The following is a 24,198-nucleotide window of genomic DNA, read 5'->3' on the forward strand; positions in this document are numbered from 1 at the left end:
TGGGTTCAAGGATTTGGGTTGTTTTGTGATGCTGCATCAACGTTTGTCAGTGCCTACGGAATGGTTCACAAATGTTCAATCATGTATTATTATTATTGGGACGAAATGATATTTGTTAGTTGTTCCACATACTTATATTGTAAAATTTTTTCCAATGTAGGTGATAAAGAGAGAGGTAGGACCATTGCATTGCCCATGCAATTACCAATGGAAACTGTGGGATCGTTCCCTGCTTCGCCTCCACATATTTTGCTCAAGGAGGAGGATTTTGTTAATGATTTCTTAAAGAAGAGGAAGCTTTCTTTCCATTAGGCGTCTTGGAGACATTGTCTTTTTTTTGTTGGCATCGGCCATTTGCCTATGGTACTTGAAAATACTCCGGTGCCTTATACTTGGCCTTTGTGGCTTCATTTTGACTAAGTTTCTTATAGAATTCTTTTTGTGGTTCTTGGTCTTTGTCTCAATTATGACCTGTTTCAGTGTAACGTTGTTGTTCCACGTACATTTCAATGCAGGTGGTAAAGAGAGAGGTAGGACTATTGCATCGCCCATATGATTACCAATGGAAACTATGGGATCATTCCCTGCTTCGCCTTCGCATGTTTTGCTCAATGAGAAAGATTTTGTTAATGATTACTCAAAGAAGAGGAAGCTTTCTTTCTATTAGGCATCTTGGAGATATTGTCTTTTTTTGTTGGCATCGGCCATTTGCCTATGGTGCTTGGAAACACTCGCGTGCCTTATACTTGGCCTTTGTGGCTTCATTTTCACTAGGTCTCTTATAGAAATTCTTTTCGTAGTACTTGGTCTTTGTCTCGATTATGACCCATTTTAGTATTACGTTGTTGTTTCTAAGTATCACGCATGCAAGCATATGATTGCTTACATTGATGTCGAGAGAAAAGTTTGTAAGTATGGTGCATGGAAGAGATTGTTTCTATATTTGGCATTTTATATTACAAATTTTATAAACTATATTTAATTTTAAGTTTGGGGTGTGTGTGTGTGTGAGAGAGACAGAGAGAGAGGGTGCTTATAGAGAGAGAGAGAGAGAGAAATAAATCATCTTGGAAATGGAGAGGGAAAATAGGAGAATGGATTACTTTGCATGCAGCTAAACGGCCTAATGTTTAGCGCACAAAACGCTAGTATATATATATATATATATATATATATATATAGAGAGAGAGAGAGAGAGAGAGAGAGAGAGAGAGAGAGAGAGAGAGAGCTAGTCCTTGCGAGAGTCCAGGGGGAGGGGGAGGGGGAGGGGGAGGTTAGTATAAAGTTTAAACTTATCGTCGAAAACCAACAATCTGAAATTGACTAATAATTGTCGAGTCCGAATATTGGACCAGAATTAAAATGCTATTTATGCAATATACGAGGCATCGTTGAAGTCGGCATTGTCGTTCTGCCAGAGCTGTTTTCCGATTTATCCTCTCGGCAAAATCTCAGGATTTCTGAGCTTCCATTTATGGTGCTAATTGCAGGATTGCAAACTGTTGTTCAGCAACGCCGCAAAAGCTCTGTCACCTAAATCCAGCCAACACGGCTGTTTGCTTGTATCGGATCTATGATTCCATCGTTCGTCGCATAATTCTTCACAGCGTGCCTGAATCTCAGCTCCTGTAGCCATGCGCAAAAGGGACCTGGCAATCTTGTTATTAAGTGCCTTTGCCATCTTTTTCGCACTCCAGGTGAGAGACTTAAATACATCCTTGTTCTGCTTCAGAAGCATGTGTGGCTATCTCACGTACAGAATTTTTCAGAAGTCGTGTGTTTTTAAAGAGTGTTCAAGGCCATCCTGTTTTGGAAAATGTTGGAGTTACAGAATGAAGGAAATTTCTCATTTAAGGAAGCATGGTTTCACTTCTTGGACGACTCTTATCCATTTAAACACGAGGCCGAGCACCTGCCACCTCCCATTGTGACCGACCTAAATGGCGATGGTCGTAAGGAAGTTTTGGTGGCCACATATGACGCTGAGATACAGGTCTGCTGTTATCCTTTTTGCACAAAATAAGGATCGTATCTCGTTGCCTGTCGTGTTGATTGTTAATGTAAGTCGTGTGTTGTGCATCAGCATGTTGATGTATATATGATGCTTAATCATGGATTCTGCACACACTCTTGTTTTTGGTAGAATCAATGCCTCCCCCGATTTCTTCATCAATGTATTCTTTGGAGTTCTGAATGGGAGGATATTCTAGTAGATGCGCCATGCTAAGTAAAAAGCACATGAGTTTCTTTCAGCTGGATTAATTAGTAACATATAAGAACAATTTCAGTGAGCTGTTTAAGAGAGACCACACAAGTCGGTGTTTTGTGGTAGTCCATGACGTCCAACCTTACAGTCCTAAAGGGGAAAGAAAAAAGGGAGATTAGAGAGACTCGGCATATTGGAAAGGAAGTGTATGGTTGGGCAAAGAGATGTCGTAATAGGTCAGGTGGGTGAGGGCGTTTGCTATCTTGCTGTTAAATTTTTACTTTAGAGCATTATGCCACTGAAAATGATATTTATTGTTTGAAGTTACTTCACTGAACTTTGCCATGTTTTGGTATTCGCCGATGACAGTCTAATATACTCATTGTAAAAAAATGACCACAAAGAGGTCAAGATAGTTTTGGATGACCTGTGATGGCATAACTCTATACAAAAAGGAGCAAGTCCACCTTCTTCTTTAATAGATCCAATATTTGGATACAATTTTAGTAGACCTTGCTAAGGTTGAGGATGTGTTAAATTGATTGGCCGCCTCCCAATATTTTGAGGGAAATCTGTGGTCTCTTAGGTCTTATTGGTTGATACCACGTATTTATTAAGGATTACTCAAAGACAGCTGTGCCGCTGGCTTCCTTGCTATGAAAGAATACTTAGTTGGTTTGGCAAGCTAAATAGTAGGAAAGTTTTCATAGACAATCTTAGCTTTGATTTTTAGGAAACTCAACTCTGTTTTATCTTAGAAGGCAGCAAAACATGCTAGCGATCTAGGCATTACTGGTATGTTTGTGAAGATATCCTAGGGTTTACATGAGAAAAAGTAGAATGTGTGAAGATGACTAAAACACAATAACTTAGTCAAAAATGCAAAAATGCAAAATAGGGTAGAAAAGAATTAGATGAAATTGAAGGATTGCTGAATGTAAATGAATGTATATACATAATGCTCAAAGGCAGAGCAGTCCAAGAGCCAATACCTCTCGTGGGAGTGGACTGAGGAAGGTGGTAGAATGTGTTGTTTGCTGGAGACTGATCCGGAGTGCAGTAACCACCAGTAGGAGTAGAGATTGATGAAGAAAGAATTGCTGAAAATGCAAAAACTACCTGCTATAGATGATGACCAACAACAGGTTGATGTTGAAAAGTGTGGGAAAACTGAAAATGCAGAAACTGGCAGCCGAGTGCTGATGTGGCAGCTAGAGTGGCCTGATCAGCAGTTGTTGTAAGCAGAACAGCAGTCGGGCGAAGCTGAAAAGTGGTTGGAAACTGTAACCGCAGCTTGGTTTGATGATGGTGAGGCTGCACAGGTGACAGCAGGCTGGGTGGCAGAAGAAGCCAGATGCAACAGTAGAAGACCTCCAAGGGCTGGTGACAGCAGGTTGACCTGCTCTAGACAGCGAATGCAGCAGTCTAAAGAGGATGGCAACAGTAAGTAGAATGCGTTGAATAGGTGTTGAAGTAGTCGTGGAAGTTGATGGAGATGATGTTGAAGGGAAAAGGGTATGCAAAAGGATACAAAGGGAGGCAAGTGACCTAGCACACACTTTGTTTTAAAGATGGAACCAATCAAAGTTTGTGGTTTGCTTATGGAAAGCCTAGTAAGTGCATTTGAGTTTTGGCATTTTTTGATGAACTAAGGATGTGTAATGCAACTTTTATAGCTTAACAAACTCAAGAAAACCAGTCCTATGGAGGAGGACGTGGTAACTCTAGAGGCAGGGGGAGCCAAAGAGGTCGTGGTGGATGGCAAAGAGGCCAAAATGCAAACAGCAATGTTGAATGCTACTACTGTGGTAAAATGGGTCATATGGCTAAAGACTCCTATAAAAAGCAAAATGACATCATGAATGGAAAACTGCAACAAGGGAATTATGCATCTTCTAGTAGACAGGGTGATGACAGAAATGAGCATTTGTTTATGGTGCTGCACATGACCAATTCTGTGACAAGTGCAGAAGAAAGTAACGATGTGTGGTATGTTGACTCAGGTGCATCAAACCACATGACAGGTCATGCAAAATGGATGCAGAATGCAAGGAAAATGGAAAAACCAGGATTTGTGGAGACTGGTGATGATACTGCACATCCTATTGTGCAGATTGGAAAAGTTCCTTTGTCTATGCAGGATGGGAAAAAGAAATACCTGTTGGATGTATTTCATGTCCCGAATATCACCAAGAACCTAGTTTCTGTTGGTCAAATGGTTGAGCAGGGCTTGCAGGTCAGATTTAATTCTCATGGATGCTTTGTTGAGGATATGAAAAATAAAGGTCGCTTGATAGCAAAAGGAAAGAAGAAGGGCAGAATGTTTACGTTGGATGCAGATATGCCTGAATTGAGTGCAGCAATGTTTGCACATGGGACCGGTGTAGTTGCAGATATTGATATCTGGCATAAACGCATTGGTCATGTTAATGTACAGCGACTTAAATCAATGCAAGCCCAAAATATTGTTGCAGGATTGTCTAAATTCAAGGTTGTAGAAATGCATAAGGTATGTGAAGCCTATCAATTTGGAAAACAGGCAAGGAAGCCATTTCCTAGACATGTTCAAGAGAGTAAGAAGCCATTGGAATTAATCCACTCTGATGTGTGGACTACTAAAGCTGTATCTCTTGGAGGCTGTCATTATTTTGTCACTTTTATTGATGACTATAGCAGAAAAGTTTGGGTGTATTTTATGAAAAAGAAAAGTGAAGTTTTTGGACATTTCAAAACTCTTAAAGCTATGGTTGAAAAAGAAACAGGCCTGCAAATAAAATGCCTAATGTCAGATGGAGGGAGAGAGTACCTCTCAAATGAGTTTGCAAGGTTCCTGTAGGAGCATGGCATAAAGCAGCAATATTCATGCAGTCATACCCCACAACAAAATGGAATTGCAGAAAGGAAAAACAGGCATATTGGAGAGGTATCTCATACTATGCTCAATGAAAAAGACTTGCCAGATTTTTATTGGGCTGAGGCAGTTGCTACAGCAGTCTACATAATGAACAGGACTCCCACTGCAGCAATACATGGCATGACTCCAGAGGAGAGGTATACTGGTAGGAAACTAGATATTTCTCATTTGAAAATTTTTGGTTGCATTGCCTATGTTCATGTGCCAGATGAGTCGAGATCCAAGTTGGATCCAAAAGCTGAGAAGTGCATCTTTATTGGTTACTCTTTGCACAGCAAAAAGGGTATAGATGCTATAACCCTTCTACTCGTAAGTTTACAGTGAGCAGAGATGTTTTTGATGAGATGAGTAGCTGGTATAAACCAGTAAATGTGATTGAGAATGTAGATGCACAAAATGGTAATGCTGCACAGAATTCACAGCAGCAGTTACAAGATATTAGTGGACCTGGAGCGTCCTCTAGCAGTGGCTCACATTCTTCGCCATGGACAGGTAGATTGAGATCAGGAGAATCTTCTCAAAGCAGTGCAGATAGTGGTATGCAGGTATCACGAAAAGGAAAATAGAAGGTAGATCAGCCCATGTTTGATGTGAATGCAGGTCATTCTTATGTGGATGGTGAATCCAGTGGCTTAGAACAGAGCATTGATGATGAGTTGGGTATTCCTTCTATTTTTACACCTGGATTAAGGAAGACCAGGGATGTTTTGAGAGCACCTGGGAGTGAACCTACTTTGCGTAGGTCTACTAGAGCTAGGTATCCTGTGGATAGGCTGAAATATGATGGATTCACAGCCATTCACTATGCCTATATGTTCAAAGTGATACAGGAACCAGAACCCACTTCTTTTGAGCAAGCCATGGAAAAAGAAAAATGGGAGAAAGCCATGGATGAAGAAATGGATGCTTTGGAAGCAAATGTTACATGGGAATTGGTACCTTTGCCTAAAGATAAGAATGCAATTGGTTGTAAGTGGGTTTATAAGGTGAAGCACAATGCAGATGGTTTTGTGAACAGATACAAGGCAAGATTAGTAGTCAAGGGGTATGTATAAACATATGGCATTGATTATGAAGAAACATTCAGTCCGGTTGCAAGGATGGCAACCGTAAGAGCAGTCATTGCTATGGCTGCATCAAAGGAATGGTCTTTACATCAGATACAAGGTAAGATTAGTAGTCAAGGGGTATGCATAAACATATGGCATTGATTATGAAGAAACATTCAGTCCGGTTGCAAGGATGGCAACCGTAAGAGCAGTCATTGCTATGGCTGCATCAAAGGAATGGTCTTTACATCAGATGGATGTAAAGAATGGCTTCTTGCATGGTGATTTGCAAGAAGAGGTATATATGGAGCAGCCACCAGGTTATGTGCATGCTATTCATCCTGAGTTTGTTTGCAGGTTGAAGAAAGCCTTGTATGGCTTGAAGCAAGCACCTAGAGCATGGTCTAACAAGATAGGACAGTATCTTGTCACTATTGGCTTTCAGATTTCCAAGGCAGATTTCTCACTTTATGTGAGAAAAACAGAGAAAGGTATTATGTTGATGATTTGATTATGATAGATGACAATGATGAAGATATCCTTCATGTGAAAATGCTATTGAAGCAGAAGTTTGAGATGAAGGATTTGGGAGAGTTGCGTTATTTCTTGGGCATTGAGGTGATTAGATCACCAAGTGGGATACGGCTCTTGCAGAGGCAGTATGGATTGGACATGCTGTCCAAATATGGGATGACAGGCTGTAAGCCTATTTCAGTTCCTTTGAAGCAGAATGTGAAGCTGAGCGCAGATGCAGGTGAGCTTCTAGAAGACCCTACTATGTACAGACGCATAGTAGGAAGTTTGATTTATATGACTATTACCAGGCCAGATTTGAGCTATGCTGTTGGATTGGTAAGTCAGTTTATGCAGGCTCCAAGGAAACCGCATTTGGATGCAGCTAGATGCATACTCAGGTATGTGAAGTCCATATTGCAGTATGGATTGTTTTATGAGACTGGGGTTCAGATACAGTTGCATGGATACACTGATACTGATTGGGCTGGTAGTATTTTTGATAGACGATCTACCAAAGGCAGTCACTTGGAACAGCAAGAAACAGCTACAGTTGCCTTGTCGAGCACAGAGGCTGAGTACAGGGGCACAGCAATGGCTGCATGTGAGGTATCTTGGTTGCATAAGCTACTTTATGATATGCATCAGCCTACAGATGGGCCAATTGTCATTTATTGTGACAACATGAGTAGTATACACTTGGCAAATAACCCAGTCTATCATGCTAGAACAAAGCACATTGAGGTGCATTATCACTATGTGCGGGAGAGGGTTTTACTAGGTCTTATTAATCTAGTTTATGTCAGCACAGAGGATCAGGTAGTTGACATATTCACGAAAGCATTGGGCGCAGAGAAGCTGCGCAAGTTCAGAGACCTGCTTGGTGTGCAGGAATTGGGGTTGAGCTCGAGGGGGAGTGTTGAGATATCGAGCTCCACTCGTGATATGCCAGGGTGACCGTTGTGCATTTATGTTACCGACTTGTCAGTTGCAGATGCGGTTGGTACACCGCCCATGAATAATAGCTAGATGACAACTATCCTTATCTACTCTAGTTCGTGGCTTAGTTAGTATGCTATCTTAGTTAGTTGAGTTTGGTTTGAGACCCATACATAGGGTTCTTCTATTTTTATGTACTTGAGTTCTTTTGGCTTACACAACTAAGAAGATGAAAACTGTTTTTAGCCTCCAGCTGTGTGTGTATTCCCCCATTGTGCAAGTAAGAAAGCTACAAGTGAGACTCCTTCCTTCTCTCCCACAATCTTGACACCTCCACCTAGCCGCCAGTGTATTACTACACTAATAGTACTCGCCACTATACACTGCAGGTGGCGTGCACCCGTCTCCGTCACTTTATTCTTTATCTTTTAGTAACAGTTTGAATAAAGGAAGGCTCGATCACACATTGTGATTTTGGTCTCTCTCTCTTTCTTGCTCTTGCTCTCCACCATAGCTCTTCCAAGCAAGCTTTGATCCTTCTTACCTTTCAATTGGTATCAGAGCATGGTTGCTTGAGCATTCCGACTTGGTTCGTGACTCCTTCAGTTTCCTATTGATTACCTACACTCATTGGGTCTCCTTCCCGATAGCCATAGCCGACTCTCTCGAGCTCCCGTCACTCCTCGGCTTCCCAAGCACCTTCCCGGCTCCCTTGGGCATCCTTAGGGCATTCCAACAAAGGTATTCATTTACTTGCTTCAAGGTTTCATTGCTGTTCACAGGTATAGCAGGGCTTGCATGATCAGGGGCAGCCATAGCTCCTACCATTGGAGCTTGTTCCCACCATATCCTACCTGAAGCCTTTATAGGCTACCTTGGGCTTGAACTAGGTCTTCATTGGCTCAAGGTTGAGCTCTCTTCCACCTCGTATAGCCTCAGTAGGAGCAACAGAAGCCATAAGCAAATCAATGTGAATTTGTACTTGTTTCTTGCAGCCCCTGGACAGCTCCTCTTCTACTTGCTGATGACCATGGCATACCCCTACTCAGTGTGGCACCCCTTGGCAATGATGCTTGATATGTTTTGAAGCCTCTCGAGCCTTGAACATTGATCTGAGGTCTTGTAGCACTGTTTTGAACCAGTTCACAGCAGCTTACAGACATTAAATGTCAATGCTACACTAGCAGTTGATGCCTATGCTCGTTTGGAGCTTCCTAGTTAAGCGGTTTGATGCCTATTGATGACCGATTGTTGGGGGATGCAAGACATATGTATTGCCATGATCTTGGACTGATTTTTTGGGCTGAAATGTCTCAATTTTGAATATAAATCACTGCTGTACAAAAGTGGGCTGAAGCCTATTACTTCATGTTTGCCTATGCCTCTTGGAATCGGGACATGCTTTGGAGATGTATTTTGATGTATTGATCATCGGGGATCGACTTTGAGCTTGATATTGCTTGGGATCATTGGTTGAGCTTGAGCTCGCTTCGCATAACATTTGGATCTCCATCTTTGATGTACTTATGGCATGTATTTCACTTATGTCTGACCGGTCTTGACATGCTTGGCCTATGCCACTACTACATGCCCGTTACATTGTCTGGAATTGGATGCTATTGAGCCTTTTGCTTTAGCTTGACATTTGATTGCCCGGAGCTTACTTTGGCTATTTCTTGGCTTGCTAGAGTTACAGTTTGGATGTACTTGATGTCTATGGATGCATATGGAGCCTATATGCTTGGGATGTCTCACTGATGCTTAATCTTGGACACATGTCACTGGTGCACTCTTACATGCTTTGTTCGAGCTTTCTTGCTTGACATTTACGGCTTTTGTGCTAGTGGGAGCGTCTTGATACGCTTGACAGACATAGAGCAGGTGGGTTTATGCTACTTGAGCATTTGGATACTTGAGACTGGGATCTTCACTTGGATGTTGCATGGTTGATATGCCGTGGTCCTCACAGATGTACTTGGGCTGATTTGGGCTTTGCACTTCCTGCACATATATCTATTTGTGTCAGGTCTTGCCAGTGTTGTGTATACTTTGCCCTAAAGCGCAGGGGGTGTGTCGGCTTACTGACGGATTTATTTGACATGCTTGGGTGTTTGCTCAATGTCCGTATGACTGTCACTTGCTCCTTTATGCCCCGCTTGATGCCAGTTATGCTTTGACAGTCAGTGGTTGACTTGGTGCATTTCTTTTGTCTACAGTTTGCTCTCATTGTACTTGGCTGTAATTTATTATAGCAAGCAGTTATGCATGGACCGACGTGGAATTTTCATACTGAATCATCCTGATTTTATATACTTTTGATGGTACTTGGTGGGCAGCATCATTAGCTATCAGTTTGTGGTCATTTTGCCTTAGTTCTAGTCATATTTTGGCTGTTTACAGCAGAAAACAATAGGCAATTTTGAACTGTCTGCACTGTTTTGGATTGTAGTATGGCTTATTCTTCCACTGACAATGCTATCTTTAACATCACTAAGCTTGATGGTACGAATTATGCCTATTGGAAGAGCCAAGTTTGAGCTAAGTTTGGTAGGTATTGGTGCAAAAATCGCAGATAAAACCACTGAGGTTGTATGGAGAGCAGCCTAAAACCTTGATTGATGACGAACGGATGGAGCTTGATGAGTTATGCAAGTCCACCCTCATCTTGTCTCTTACGGAATAGGTGTATTACAATGTGGTTGAGGAAGCATAGAGTGCTTGGCAGCTTTGGGATAAGATTAAAAATCTCTATGACAAGAAAAGTCTAGTAAGTTAGATATACTGACTGAAGCAACTTATGGATCTGCGCATGAAGGAGAATATGATGATGCCTGCTCATTTGAGCCAGTTCCATGCTATTCTCAAGAATTTGACTTCGAAGGGCATTATCTTTAATGATGAGGTTACTCCATTGTTTTTGTTTGGGACTCTCAGTGAGTTATGGGATGTATTCCGCACTGCCTTATGTGCTCTTACTACTATTTTGAACTTGCTTGATGTAGAGAGTGCTCTTCTGTATGAAGAGATCAACCGTAAGGACTTGGATGCCTCTCGTGTGTCGCATGCTTTGATTGTTAGAGGCAAAGATGGTACTGGAAAGAATGACCGTGGGTATGGACGTGGTAGAGACTCGCAGAAGTCTAGGTCTAAGTCGCATGGTAAGTCGCGCAGCAAGTCTCGTGGGAGAAATGCTAATGTGACGTGTCATTATTGTGGCAAGAAGGATCATATACGCCCACAATACTTTGAGATGAAGGATTTGGAACAGGCCTCACATTCTTGGTATGCGCATTAAGCGCAACAAGCATCAGGGATTACTGTACCTCTCATATAGAGAGTACATTCATAAAGTCCTTGAGCGTTTCCGCATGCAGGGTTTCAAGTCTATTGGCTGTCCATTATCTTCTCATGTGAAGATCTCACAAGCCGATTGTTCGCAGACAGATGAGCAGAGGGCCGAGATGGCCAAGTTTCCTTATGCATCAGTTGTGGGCAGTTTGATGTATGCCATGATAGCCACTCCACCAAATATTGCCTTTGCAGTTGGTGTTGTAGCACGCTATATGGCTACACCTGGCAAGAAGCATTGGGATGCTGTGAAGGGTATCATGAGATACTTGAAGGGCATAGCAGATATGTGTATTTGCTATAGCAGCCAGGATATAGGAGTTGTGGGATATGCAGACTCCAATTATGCAAGGCATACAGATAGTAGGAAGTCTGCTTCTGGCTATGCATTTACCTATCCTGGAGGTGCTCTCTTGGATGTCCAGGGTTCAGAAGTGTACAACAGTCTTTACCATTGAGGCCGAGTATGTTGCAGTCATTGGGGCTTGCAAGGAGACCATATGGTTGGGCCATTTGGTTCATGATCTTGGGATTGATGCTATATCTACGTTGCATTCGGATTCTATGAGTACTATTCAGCTAGCCAAGAATCTGGTCTTCCACGTGAACATAGTATCTCGAAATGCCATTTCGGCAGTGCCGAAACGGATCAGCGGTTTCGGATTGAAACGGATTCAACTCGTCGGATCGCGACTCCAGTGGGGCAAAGAGAGGCTAGTGGGCCTAGTGGGGCTAGCCAAATTGGAGGTGTCAGTGGCCCATAAAAAAGAAGTGCATTAATATTTGTATCGGGTCCAAGTGCAAAAAAAACCCCGTTGCCATCTTCTAGTGGTGGTGGGCAAAAGGGCTCCTTGCATGGTGCAAGTGTCCATGCAGGACTTCGAAGGTAGGCAATTGTGGAGTTAACTAGGAAACTCACATGCTTATTTATTCGGTATGCTATCCCTTTCAATGTGGCTACTACACATCAATGGAAGAAGACAATCAGGGCAGTAAGCCGTATAGGGTGTGAGTGGGAAGGCCCATCCGCAGATGCATTACGCACATGGGGGCTTCGAAAGGAGAAAGCAACTATAGAGTCTTAATTGGAGCTCTTGAAGGAGACATGGGTGAAATATGGATGCACAATATTATGCGATGGATGGTTAGATATGCGCCGAAGGAATGTTTACATGTTTTGGTGTCTTCATGTAAAGGTACCATGTTTATTAAGGCCATTGATGCCTTTACCTCATATCTTACCATCACAAGAGCTTTCATTTGGGAGCACATGCGGCAGGTCATCATGGACGTAGGAGTCCAAAATGTGGTGCAGGTGGTGACAGATAATGGAAGCAATTGTGTGTCTATGGGACGTATGCTTAAGGAGGAGTTTCCTAGCATAGTATGGACTCCATGTGCATTCCATTGCCTTGACTTGCTTATTGAAGATGTTGGGTAAATATCTTGGATGGATGGCATTTTCAAGACGGCAACAAGCATGGTAAGATTTGTGAAGAAGAGGCCATCTGTCACAAGCATGTTTTAAGTCAATAGCACACTTGAGCTATTGAAGCTCTTCACCACTAGATTTGCTTATACGTTTATTGTATCGGAGAGGTTGATACGGGTCCATTGAAATTTGATACGAACCATTGTATACCAAGAATGACTCACATGGAGTGAGAGAGTCTCCAAAGGCCCTTGTTTTTAGGCGCAATATTTTAAATGACAGTTGGTGGATTGAGGCAGAGGCATTGGTGAAAAGTCTCACTCCTATTTACACTGTATTGCATATCACTGATATGGAGGGGAGTACTTTGGGGCTTCTATATGAGTATATGGATAAAATTGACGAGGCCTTACTTCTCAATAGCTTTTTGTCCCAAGACAATTAAGTTTTTGTTCAACATTTACACATGTAATTATTTGGTATTAACGACTTTTTGATGATTGATCATTATTCTAACTTCTAAGTTTTTAACTTATTTTATCTATAGGATTGATGAGATTCGTGCAGTATGGAATGCACGATGGAATTGGTTCCATAAACCAATCCATGCTGTCGCACATATCTTGCATTCCCTTTGGCGTAGCAAGGAGCAGTATACTAGCAAGGGGTTAGAGGAGGGCTTCATGGAGTACATGAGGCACCTCATAGGGGATGATATAGATATGATGAGAAGAGTAGAGGATGTTTTGCTGGCATTCGCATTCTCTTCATTTTGGTCGATCCACATCTAGGCTTCAAGAGACACAACTTCAGCCTGTCTCTTGGTGGGAGAAATACGGCAATTGTGCTCCTACTTTGGTATGTGACTGGTGACTTTTATATTTTGAATCTTGATTATCTAATGCATTATGCAACCTAGGTAACAAGTTCTATAATCTATTGCCTACTCAAATGTTGATTTTGTGGCTTGCAAATTAGCAATTGCCAATTACTTAATCTCAGTCTCTTAAATTTGAATAGAAATGCATTGCCATTCAGGTCCTCTCGTAAGATTGTAGTTTAGGGCCTGCTGAGAGGGACTAGAGCAGATGGACCCTCTTTCACACCAAAAAGAGAAACAAGCTCACAATTGCCCAGCTAGAGCGTTTAGTGTTTTGCCATTGCAATCTCCAGCTTCTTGAGAGGACCGCTCTGTCCCCTGAGCCTTCACAGGTAAATTGATAATGATTAGTATTATGTACAATTAACTTTTTAACCTTGAGTCCTTGACACTTGACATTGCTAATTTGCTTGGAAGTTGGATTGTAAATTGTGATATGTGTGAACATTGAACATATTGAATCTCCTCTCATATGATATATCTTTGTCTCATTCACCTTTACAGGTGAATGTTGACAAGATTTATATAGAGAAGGTGTGTGACATTCCGTAGATACCATAGGAGCGAGATATCTACTCCATGCTCTAGGAGGAGCTATCGGCATCGGTGTATGAGACTCGTGTACAGAGGAGGGTTAGAGGGAGGGCCAAACGTGGTCGTGCATCATAGGAAGAGTCAGAGCCAGAGTTTGAGGATGAGGCTGAGGCTGCTTCATCAACTTCTCGATCAGGGTTCTCGGAGTTGGACGAGGAGATGGTGCACAAATCCTTAGAGTCTGGATGAGTCACGAGTCATGACTCGTAATATAAACTTGTTACACTGCATCTTCGGGATGTGTACATAGGCGTCACACCCAAAAATCTTGAAATTAGAGACATTAGGCTTAGTCCCAAAGTAAGTCTCAAAAGGTGTCATCTTGGCAACGATCGAAGTGGGAGATGGATTGAGAGTGTGAACTGCTGTAGCCATTGCCTCGGCCCACAGAAATTGAGGTGTCTGTCGGTGCTCCATCATGGTGCGCGCCATCTCGATCACACTTTGGTTCTTCTACTCCAAAATGCCATTCTCTTGAGGAGTGTTGGTGTTAGCAAACTCCTGGTGAATATCCCTATGTGCACAAAAATGAGCAAACTCATTAGACACAAATTCACCGCCCTTGTATGATCACAAGGTCTTCAATCTCTGGCTAGATTGGTTCTCCTCGAAGAGAAGCCAATCCTTGAAGTGGGAGAAAGCCTCCGACTTCAACGTCAAGAAATAGGCCCATGTCATCTTGCTGTAGTCATCTATGATCAATATGAAGTATAAGCTCCCCTTCAGGGACTTGGTCCTCATCGTTGGCCACAAAGATCCATAGATACTAGCTCCACAGGTGAAGTACACCGCCTCGAAGCGTTGTTGGGAATTGCATCCCGATGCAGTTTTCCACGAATGTAGGAGACACATGGCTGTTGGCTCACCACTATGTCTGGCAAACCTCGAACAAACGATTCTCGCAATGCCTTCTGAAGGTACTCATAGTTCAGGTGGCCAAATCGAGCATGCCATAGCTCGGACGGTATGTGAGAGGTAAGAGATATAGAAGACTTCAATTTATAAATGCCGTTCTTCTCATATCTTGAAGATAGAATCTTCCTTGATCCACGATCAAGAACTCGAACAGCATGAGTGTCAAACTTCACCAAGAGGCCAAGAGAACAAATCTTATGGACCGAAAGCAAATGATACCCTAAACCTGGCACATGCAACATATCGGAAGTGTGGGTACTACACGTTCATCTGGAATCAGCTGCATCTCACCCTGTGCAGCAATAGACACAGAAGAACTATCTCCAATGAGAATCTGCCCACTCGAAGGTTGCAAATGGGCAACACCAACGGGAGGAGTTATGTGCCGTGAGGCACCACTGTCCATGATCCATTCTCGAGCCTGAGGAGTTGTCATCGTAGCATCAAAAGTCTTCGGTGTAGGGTCCTCAATGACCGCTAAGTGTAGAAAAGTAGCTGATGAGGGTGCAGCCACCGCTCGAGAATCCTTCGGGTCCTTCTTCTGTCAGAAGTGGTGCAGCAATGGAAGCGTAAAGAATATGCTGAAATAAATGCTGAAACACAAGACAGAAAATAGAAAGAAAGAATGAACACAGTAGACAGATGAGAACTCAGATGTATGCTCGAGAAATAGAATCCATATCGAACACGAGACAGCAGCATACAACGGTGAGTCACTGGCTGCGTGGGCTCCTCAGCACCGGCTCCTCTCTCCCAGAAGGATCTCCACTGATGGCTGAAGCACCACAGACTGTGGAGGAGGAGCCCTATAAATAGCCACAAAAGTGGGGAGCATAAAATGCAGGTCGGCCAGCAATAAATGCTAAAAATACATCATAAATGGCCACAAAAATGCGCCATAAAATACTGCATAAAATGCTACATAAAATGCCCAGCCTCTGCACACAGACTCACACCATGAGCTGACTAATATCTGCTAACACCCTCTCTCAGATCATGTGTGATCTGATACAATAAAATAGTACAATGATGGAGAATCATAAACTACACAACAAAGAAACACCAGAAGGACCATGGATGTCCAAGCGGTGAGTGGCCAGCCCACCACCAAGATGCCTCGGAGAGTATCTGATGTCGATGTCGATCGTACCAACAACACCTGAAAATAGAGAAGACTCATAGCAGCTCTCTGTGTAATGTCACCTATGTCACTCAGGACATACAAAGCCAATCTGCCAAACATGTCGCTGAACATGTGACCATGGATTCCCCGCCTTTGGCCAAACCACCAAAGTGTCCCCTCATGTGAGCTCCAGACGAAAGCCTCTCGCTCTCTGTCAAGAAGAATAGCTCATCATGAACCCAGAAATCAACACCAATCTCTAGGATTTCACTGCCAGATACCGTCGATGCGTCAGGGACATCCCTCTCTGGATCCTGTGCATCTATATCAAAATATAGATGAGGCACTGCAGCCCCACCAACACCCGCTCACACTCCCTCTCTGGCACAAGAGAGTCGTGAGGGATGACCTCATCACCACCACTAGAAAGCAGCCGAGGAAGGGGCCACCAAGCCCTTCCCGCGATCCGAAGAAGAGGATCCCTTCCGCGCCTTGGACTTCTCCTTGGTCGGAGGATCGGAGTCGGAGTCTGATGAAGGAGAGGACTCATTGGTAGAGTCAGCATCCTGCTTCGTCTTCTGCTCCTTCTTCCTGGAAGCCGCTAACTTCTTGCAGTCCTTCCGCAAATGTCCCTTCTTGCCACAGTGGTAACACTGGGCCTTCGACTTCTTCTTCCCGTCACCCCTCTCTGAAGCTACATAAGCCTCACCTCCATAATGTGCCGGAAGCCGCCCCTGTAATCTCAAGGATGCCTCATGCTCAAGAAGCATCGAGGTCATATGTGTAAAACTGACAGGAGTCGATGATGTCTGCGCCCGCAAAGCATTGGCCACTCCATCAAACTCCGGGGGGAGCTTGTAGAGGACCGTCCCGACAAGATGCACCTCGGGAAGAGCAGATTGCATCTGCCGAAGCTGGTCCTGTACCTGCGTAACACGAAGAAGAAAAGACTGAATAGTATCTTTCGGCTCAAACTTCATCTGCTGGAGCTGGCCATAAAGTGTGACGGCCCGCATGGTGGAAGGTGCCTCGTACATCTGCTGCAACTTCTGCCATACTTCAGGAGATGTCCTACAGGAGGTAACCGCCGGTAAGACCGCTTTAGAAATACACCGAAGCAACGCCGAGTAAGCACGGGCATCGTCCGAGTCCCATGTGAGCACCGCTTCCTCATGGTTGTCCTCATCAAAGTCTTCAGGAAGAGGAAAAGGACGGAGAGGTCGAGCAAGAGCTCCACAGACGATGTACCATAGCCGCTTTTGCACAAACCAAGCTTTCATGACAGCATTCCATGTGAGATAATCAGGTCTATGTAACTTATCATCAGGGGAAGTGCACGGAGGAGCCATATGGAGAGGATAAGAAGAAAAGTAGAGAAGAGATGGAATTGAGAGAGGAAACACAGCCAAAACACAAGCACAGACTACCGAAAATGAGAGTTCACATGCAAGAGAACCCAAAATCTGATCAAGAGAAGACAAAAGCTGTTGCAGAAAGTCAAAAAATCAGTCAAAAACTGCCAAAAACAGCAAAAACGGCCTGAATAATCAGAAAAACAGGCAAAAATAATGCTGTAAACAACAAAACGCAGGCTGCAAACTGAAGAAACAGGGGCTAGAGACGGTTGCCAGTAGTTTGATGAAGGAAACACGGGCAGCAAAGAGTGGAACAGCAGTAAACGCAAATCTGTCCAGAAAAACGCAAAACGCAAATGCTGAAACACTGTCGCCAGCAGCAAATCAGCGGTCGCCAGTAGGAAGGACAGCTGGCTGATCAGCAAGAAGGGTGTAAATCCTGAAATCAGCAAGAAAACACAGCACAAATAGGTTGCAGCCTGAGCTCTGATACCATGTCAGAAGTGGTGCAGCAATGGAAGCGTAAAGAATATGCTGAAATAAATGCTGAAACACAAGACAGAAAATAGAAAGAAAGAATGAACACAGTAGACAGATGAGAACTCAGATGTATGCTCGGGAAATAGAATCCATATCGAACACGAGACAGCAGCATACAACGGTGAGTCACTGGCTGCGTGGGCTCCTCAACACCGGCTCCTCTCTCCCAGAAGGATCTCCACTGATGGCTGAAGCACCACAGACTGTGGAGGAGGAGCCTTATAAATAGCCACAAAAGTGGGGAGCATAAAATGCAGGTCGGCCAGCAATAAATGCTAAAAATACATCATAAATGGCCACAAAAATGCGCCATAAAATGCTGCATAAAATGCTACATAAAATGCCCAGCCTCTGCACACAGGCTCACACCATGAGCTGACTAATATCTGCTAACATCTTCTTGGTGTCCTTCTTGTCCTTGTCGGGGTAATCCTTCTTCCAATGACCGGTCTTACCACAAATATGGTGGGTTGATTCCTTCTCTTTGTCCTTCTTGGATTTGTTGTCATTCTTCTTCTTATTTTGGTCCTTCCCCTTCTTCTGAGATGCTTGACCAATCAATGCCTCCGATTTATTTTGTCCCTTCAGCTGTTCCTCTTGGTCCAAGACCATAGGAACGAGCTCTTCCCATTGAAGAGTCGACTCTCGCCATGATGCAATAAAAGTGGAATAAAAAGTACCGAATCGTGGCGGCAACTGGGACAATAAAGTGATCGCCATGTCTTTGGAGTAAATAGGCTTCCTCGCATTTTGAACCTGCATTTGAAGTTGCCGAAGCTTGTTGATGTGTTTCTGAAGCAAAGAAGACTTATACATAGACAGGGTTCGGATCTGCACCTCCAAAGAAACTCTCTTCATCAGGGTCATCCAGTTATACATCTGGTCGAGCTCCAGCCATATCTCTCGAGCCACCGTCAAGTGCTCGATGTGAGCTATCATGGCTGTAGTACAAGACAGAAAAAAAAAAGAACAAATTCGGGCATTCAGTTTGTCCCAATGAGATTGTGCCTTGGTCAACTCCGCACGAGCATTGGAAGCATAGTTACCTGGAACGGGGAACGGGAATGGGAGCGGGACCCCCTGGAACGGGGGGAATGTCCAAGGTGGGGGAACGGGAACGGGGGGGAACGGCACATATCTTAAGTGCCCCAAATATGCCCTGCATGATCAAGTTGCCCCAAAGAATGTCCCTCTAATTGCCCCAATACCCCCCAATGCTCCAAATTGACCCAAATGTCCCAAAATTGACTCGATTACCCCCACAGCTCCAAATTGCTCATGAATTGCCCCAATTATTCTAGTTTCCCTTGAAATTAGACAATATAAATGGATGATTACCTTGGAATTGAAAATAGGCTGAAATTTGATTGTGATTTGCAAGAGTTCATAATGCATCAAATTTAAGCTTTGCATGGACTCCTAATTGGCTTGTGGGTTGTCTTGACACTTTGAATATTCGAGAGAGAGAGAGAGAGAGAGAGAGAGAGAGAGAGAGAGAGAGAGATTAGTGTGTGCACATTAGGCAATGGAGATAGGTGAACATGTAGTAGAAAGAGTGTGATATAAGTAAAAAAAACGTGGGAAAATGTAAATTTTTGGTCAACAGGCCTGGAATGGCTGTTCCAAACAGGGAACGGCAGGGGGAACGGCAGGGAACGTTCCTTGGCCGTTTCACCTCCTCCAAGGATCTGGAACGCGTTAAACCGTTCCTATAGGCCGGAACGGCCGTTCCCTGTTTCTATGATTGGAAGAGAGTTTAGACTCATCTCTCACCAAGAGTCGGTTAATCTCCTCCATCACACGCTCCGCCAAATCATAGGACTCCAAAATGCCCAACATCATCACGCGCGAGATGCGGTAATTGTCACCATCAAGCTTCTGATCTGATGGAAGAGCCGGGAGGATAGGCACCGTCCGGTCCATGATTGCCTGGAACTCCAAGTCAGTCTCTATAGACATTTTCACCTGCAATGCCTGACCAAACGCAAAAGTAGCCCCCTTTGACTATGAAGACGCAGCCTGCTAGGGCTCTTTTCTCCGCTTCCCGAACCTTCTTCAGCCGCCAGAGGCGATGGAAAGGTAAAATCTGCAATGGAAGGCCGAAAACGCAGCCTTCGTGCTCTTCAAACAACAACCACCTGCAACAAATTCACCAACTGGACTCCTTTCCTGCACGCCCACGCTCACTTTAGGCTTGTTCCGGTGCGCAGCCCTCCCGCTCGCCCTCGAATGCTGAAAACGCAGTCTTGTGTCGTGCTGAAATCTCCTCTTCAGGTAGGTTCTTAACTTAGTTAGTCCGATTTCACTGCTTTGATACCATGTCAGAGTGCAGCGATGCGGAAGCTTGGGATCAAGTCTGAGAGAGAGTGAACATAGAGAGAAGAGATAGAGAGGAGACAGTGAAATGCAGAAAATCTGCAGTGAAGAATGCTGTATAGGAATGCAGAAATATACACGGGTGCAGAGAGAATATCTGCATATGTCTCCGCCTTGAGGACCTCAATCTCCGTCAGCCCGTGTGCTGTCTGTCACCAGCAGGATGTCTCTGTCAGATACAAGTGATCAAGTGCTGGACAGGACTGCTATAAATAGCAGAAAAAATACCACGAATATAGCCAGCATCAGGTTGGCTGCATTTAATGCAGCCGACTGCATAAAAAAATTGTCCGATTGCTGCTACCAGTCCGACTGCACTTGCCACGTGGCATCTGATCCGACTGCTGACGTGGCTGCTGATGTGGCTCCTGCACTGGACTAGCTGTACTGCCTGCTGCTCTACAACACTCCTGGCTGTCCAGGGAATGACAATGAACATCTCTAGTAGAGTGTTTATGTAGAACATTTTCAAGTATCAAGGTATGCCTTTGTCTATCTTCCGTGATAAAGATTTGCGCGAATGACTAGTCTAGTTTGGAGAGACATGTACAAGAATATGGACACTATATTGAAATTCTCATCCTCCTTTCATCCACAAACTGATGATCATTTCGAAGAGGCCAACTCTACTGTCTTGGATCTTTTGACATACTATGCATCAATGCGTAAGACAAAATGGGAACAATATTTGCCACTTGTTGAGTTTGCCTACAAGAATACAATGCATACTTTCACTTGCAAGGCAAGATTTGAGATTTTGGAAGGGGGAAAGAAAGTTTTGCCCAATTTGCTTACTAAGGACAATATCTTTGAAGCAGACAACTGTGTAGAGAATTTGGATGGTGCCTATAAGTTGTCAAAGTGAAGCAATGTGGAAGCGTATGACCAAGACAAAGAGTGGAGAGAGAGAGAGAGAGAGAGAGAGAATGAAAATCTGAAGTGCAGAATGATGTATAAGGATGCACATATGTACACAGGTGCAAAGAATATTTTTGCATATGTCTCCACCTCAAAGATCTCACACTTTGTGAACCTCGAGGGTAATCTCCATGGTTAGCAACATGAAAACCTGAGAACTGTTGGGTGTAAAGGCCCTTTATGCGCTCTCCCGTGTATATATTACTTCACACATGTGAACCCATCCTAATGGGTGTAAGTGTACCATACCCTAAGTATAAATACATTCTTTTATTCTTTGTGTATACCACAATGGTACACACCTATCTGACGACTCACTCTCACACTCACTGTCAAACACTGTTCAGCTTTGAGTCATTGAACTACTCAATTATTGTGTGTGCTCTCAGCTCTCTTTCTCGATCTACTTCCGCTTCGACTTTGCAAACTGGTATTAGAGCCAATGGCTCACGCAAGCAGGCAATCGGTCTGTCAGGCCGTTGAGGAGTAGACGAGCAGGTATCAGGCAACTGACTGGTCGGGTGTAGCTAATGGGCTAGGTGTCAACACTCGAACGGTGCAGGTAGACGGGTCTGCACACGTGATGGCTTACAACGTATCAGGCATTTGACGGCTTACAACGTGTCAAGCGACTTGACAGGCGACTATTGCGCGACGGGACTGGAGGCGACTATTGCGCGACAAGACTGGCAGCGTGCAGCGCAATGGAAGATTGCCACGTGACAGTTGACAAGTCATCACGTCGCACGAATGACGGGCAAAAGGTCAACGGCCCATTTTTCTTTATTTTACTTCATCTTGTTTTCCCCTCTCTACTAGGTGTTCACACATACAAGCACAGAGTGCAAATCTATGCAAATCCGTTTCTTAAAATTTGGGCCTTTTTCCAAATTTGGTGCATGACACGTATTGCAGTGACCTCTGGACACCATAAATTGCAGACACTGAGTGCACATGCCTCAAAAATTTTGTGGATTCTCAAATGCAAGTGAAATTTTTGCTTGGTTGAGCCGATTTCTTGGAAATTGTGCTCTTGGACCCAGAAATTTGGGGCTTTTGCAGAAATTGTGAAAATTCTGCAACATTAGCCTGCACTTGATGCTCGGGAAGATGGATTTATGCAATTGGAGTAGATTCACTGCAGAAATTTTGGGGCTTTTCACATTGGTGATGTATTTTTCAATCGTTTTGAGATTGGACAGTGAAATTTTCAGCAGATTCACTGCTAAGTGGGAGTCTTTAGAGTTATGGATGCTTCAAATGTTGAAAAAGGGCAGCTTCTCTTGGTACATGTATTGCTGAATACTCATTATGCAGTGAAACAATGGTAAATACAGCATTTGGGTCATTGCATTTGGGGATTTTGGTGATGTACTACTGAAGTGGCTCCACTTGAGGTGTGAACATAAAGTTGGGGGTCGGCCTTGGAACGCTGATACCCCAATTTCTCTTGGAAGGAGGAGTCAATCTTCTCATTTCAAGCACGGGGAGCTTGCTTAATGCCACAGAGTGCCTTCCACAACCTATACACCTTACTATCAGAAGAATCAAAGCTGGGAGGTTGCTCAACATAGATCTCCTCCTTTCAATTCCCCATTCAAGAAGGCAGCTAATAGATCAGCCATCTCCTATGGCTAGCCAAGGCAAGAATTGTGCGAATATTAGCCATCTGAGCGCCATCCGAGCTGTAGGGGTAAAAGTATCATGGAAATCAATGCTTGGGTATTGTGCAAAAACTTTAGCAACAAGGCGGGCCTTGTGCTTGTCCAACGTGCTATCACTGCGGTAATTGGTTTTAAAGACCCATTTGACTCCAATGATCTTCTTTTGAGGAGGCTTCGGCACAAAGGTACCAAGTGCCATTTCTCTCAATTGACTTTAGCTCCTGCTCCATTGCTCTCGGTCAATGATCATATTGTAAAGCCTTCTTCATAGAGGGGGGGCTCCCGATCTTGCATGACACAAATCATCAAGAAGTAATTAGTGTACACAAGCTCGATGTCGTGTGCTTGGTTCCTCTAAGAATGGTGCAGGCCATCTTGCGGATGCCACTCCTCAGGGATCCCCTCAATCCTTGCATGACAAAGAGTGTCACAAGCCCAACAAGGAGGAGGGCAGAACTTGCCTCATCGCTCTCCATCTGCTAAAGTTTTTGGAAGGTCCACGGACTGGTGGGGCGCAATCAGCGAGTCCGGTGGCTGAGAACTAAGCTTCTGATCCGAAGAAGAGTCCTCAAGAGACACAGGCTCCAAAGGAACAGTCGTGGTTGCCTAGCTATCACCAGGATCTCCAAGAATGGGGTGTTCATCACTCCCCTTTGAGGCTGGAACTTCCATGAATCGAACATTATGACTCGTGTAAGAATAATGGCTATATCGTGGGACCGTCATTAAAAAAGAAGATATGGTTAAATACATTGGATTTTTTATGAATGTTCCTATGGAAAAAGCCATGTCAAGTTACATTTTTTTAGCATTGATGGATTTAGGGTTCTATCTAGGATTTAGGGTCCCGTCGCCTTGGTGAGCCATTGCCCCACTATGCAATTTGATAGCAACTTTAGCGATTTCAGCTAACCAGAGGGGAGTAGACCACACAGGGCTGATTCTACTTATGGGTCTTGTTACTACTGCAACGGTGTCGTCAGTTTGCCAACCATCTAACGGTGAAGATCGGATAGGAAATTTTCGGGATGATTAAAGAAGACGATGATTCGGATCATACTCAATACTTGTTACTCTACCAATAACATTCACGCCTATGAGGCCTACCTGACGGAAGGATATGTTGCCCTTGATATCCTTCAACTTACTAACAGGTTTGCCTCGAAACGAAATAGGGGAAAGTATCTATGACTTAGACATCCCCCTTAACAGGATCATACAATCGGTAACCTTGAGACTGCGAGTTGTAGCCCACAAACACCTGTCTTTTGGAAGCTCCTTCAAATTTATCACAATGTGTTTTTGGGATGTGAACATAGGCATCACACCCAAAAACCTTGAAATAAGAAACATTTGGCTTGGACCCAAAGTACGCCTCATAAGGGGTCATACCAATAACAATGGAAGTAGGAGATCGATTAAGAATGTGAAT

General features: G+C 43.8%; 1 protein-coding gene across 1 annotated transcript in view; it reads left to right on the plus strand.

The window, feature by feature from the left end:
* The first annotated feature begins 1,314 nt into the window (after positions 1-1,314).
* LOC148030661 (FG-GAP repeat-containing protein) overlaps positions 1,315-24,198 on the plus strand; it is a 103,547-nt gene continuing 80,663 nt past the window's right edge. The window contains exons 1-2 of the mRNA XM_087687018.1: positions 1,315-1,697; positions 1,832-1,993. Of these exons, the coding sequence (XP_087543144.1) occupies positions 1,635-1,697; positions 1,832-1,993 (225 nt within the window). The 5' untranslated portion in view covers positions 1,315-1,634. The remainder of the gene's footprint in view (positions 1,698-1,831; positions 1,994-24,198) is intronic.

This window comes from Lygodium microphyllum, chromosome 10 (assembly GCF_053477565.2).
Source record: "Lygodium microphyllum isolate KBCC chromosome 10, Lygodium_microphyllum_v1.1.10, whole genome shotgun sequence".
NCBI classification, from domain to species: Eukaryota; Viridiplantae; Streptophyta; class Polypodiopsida; order Schizaeales; family Lygodiaceae; genus Lygodium; species Lygodium microphyllum.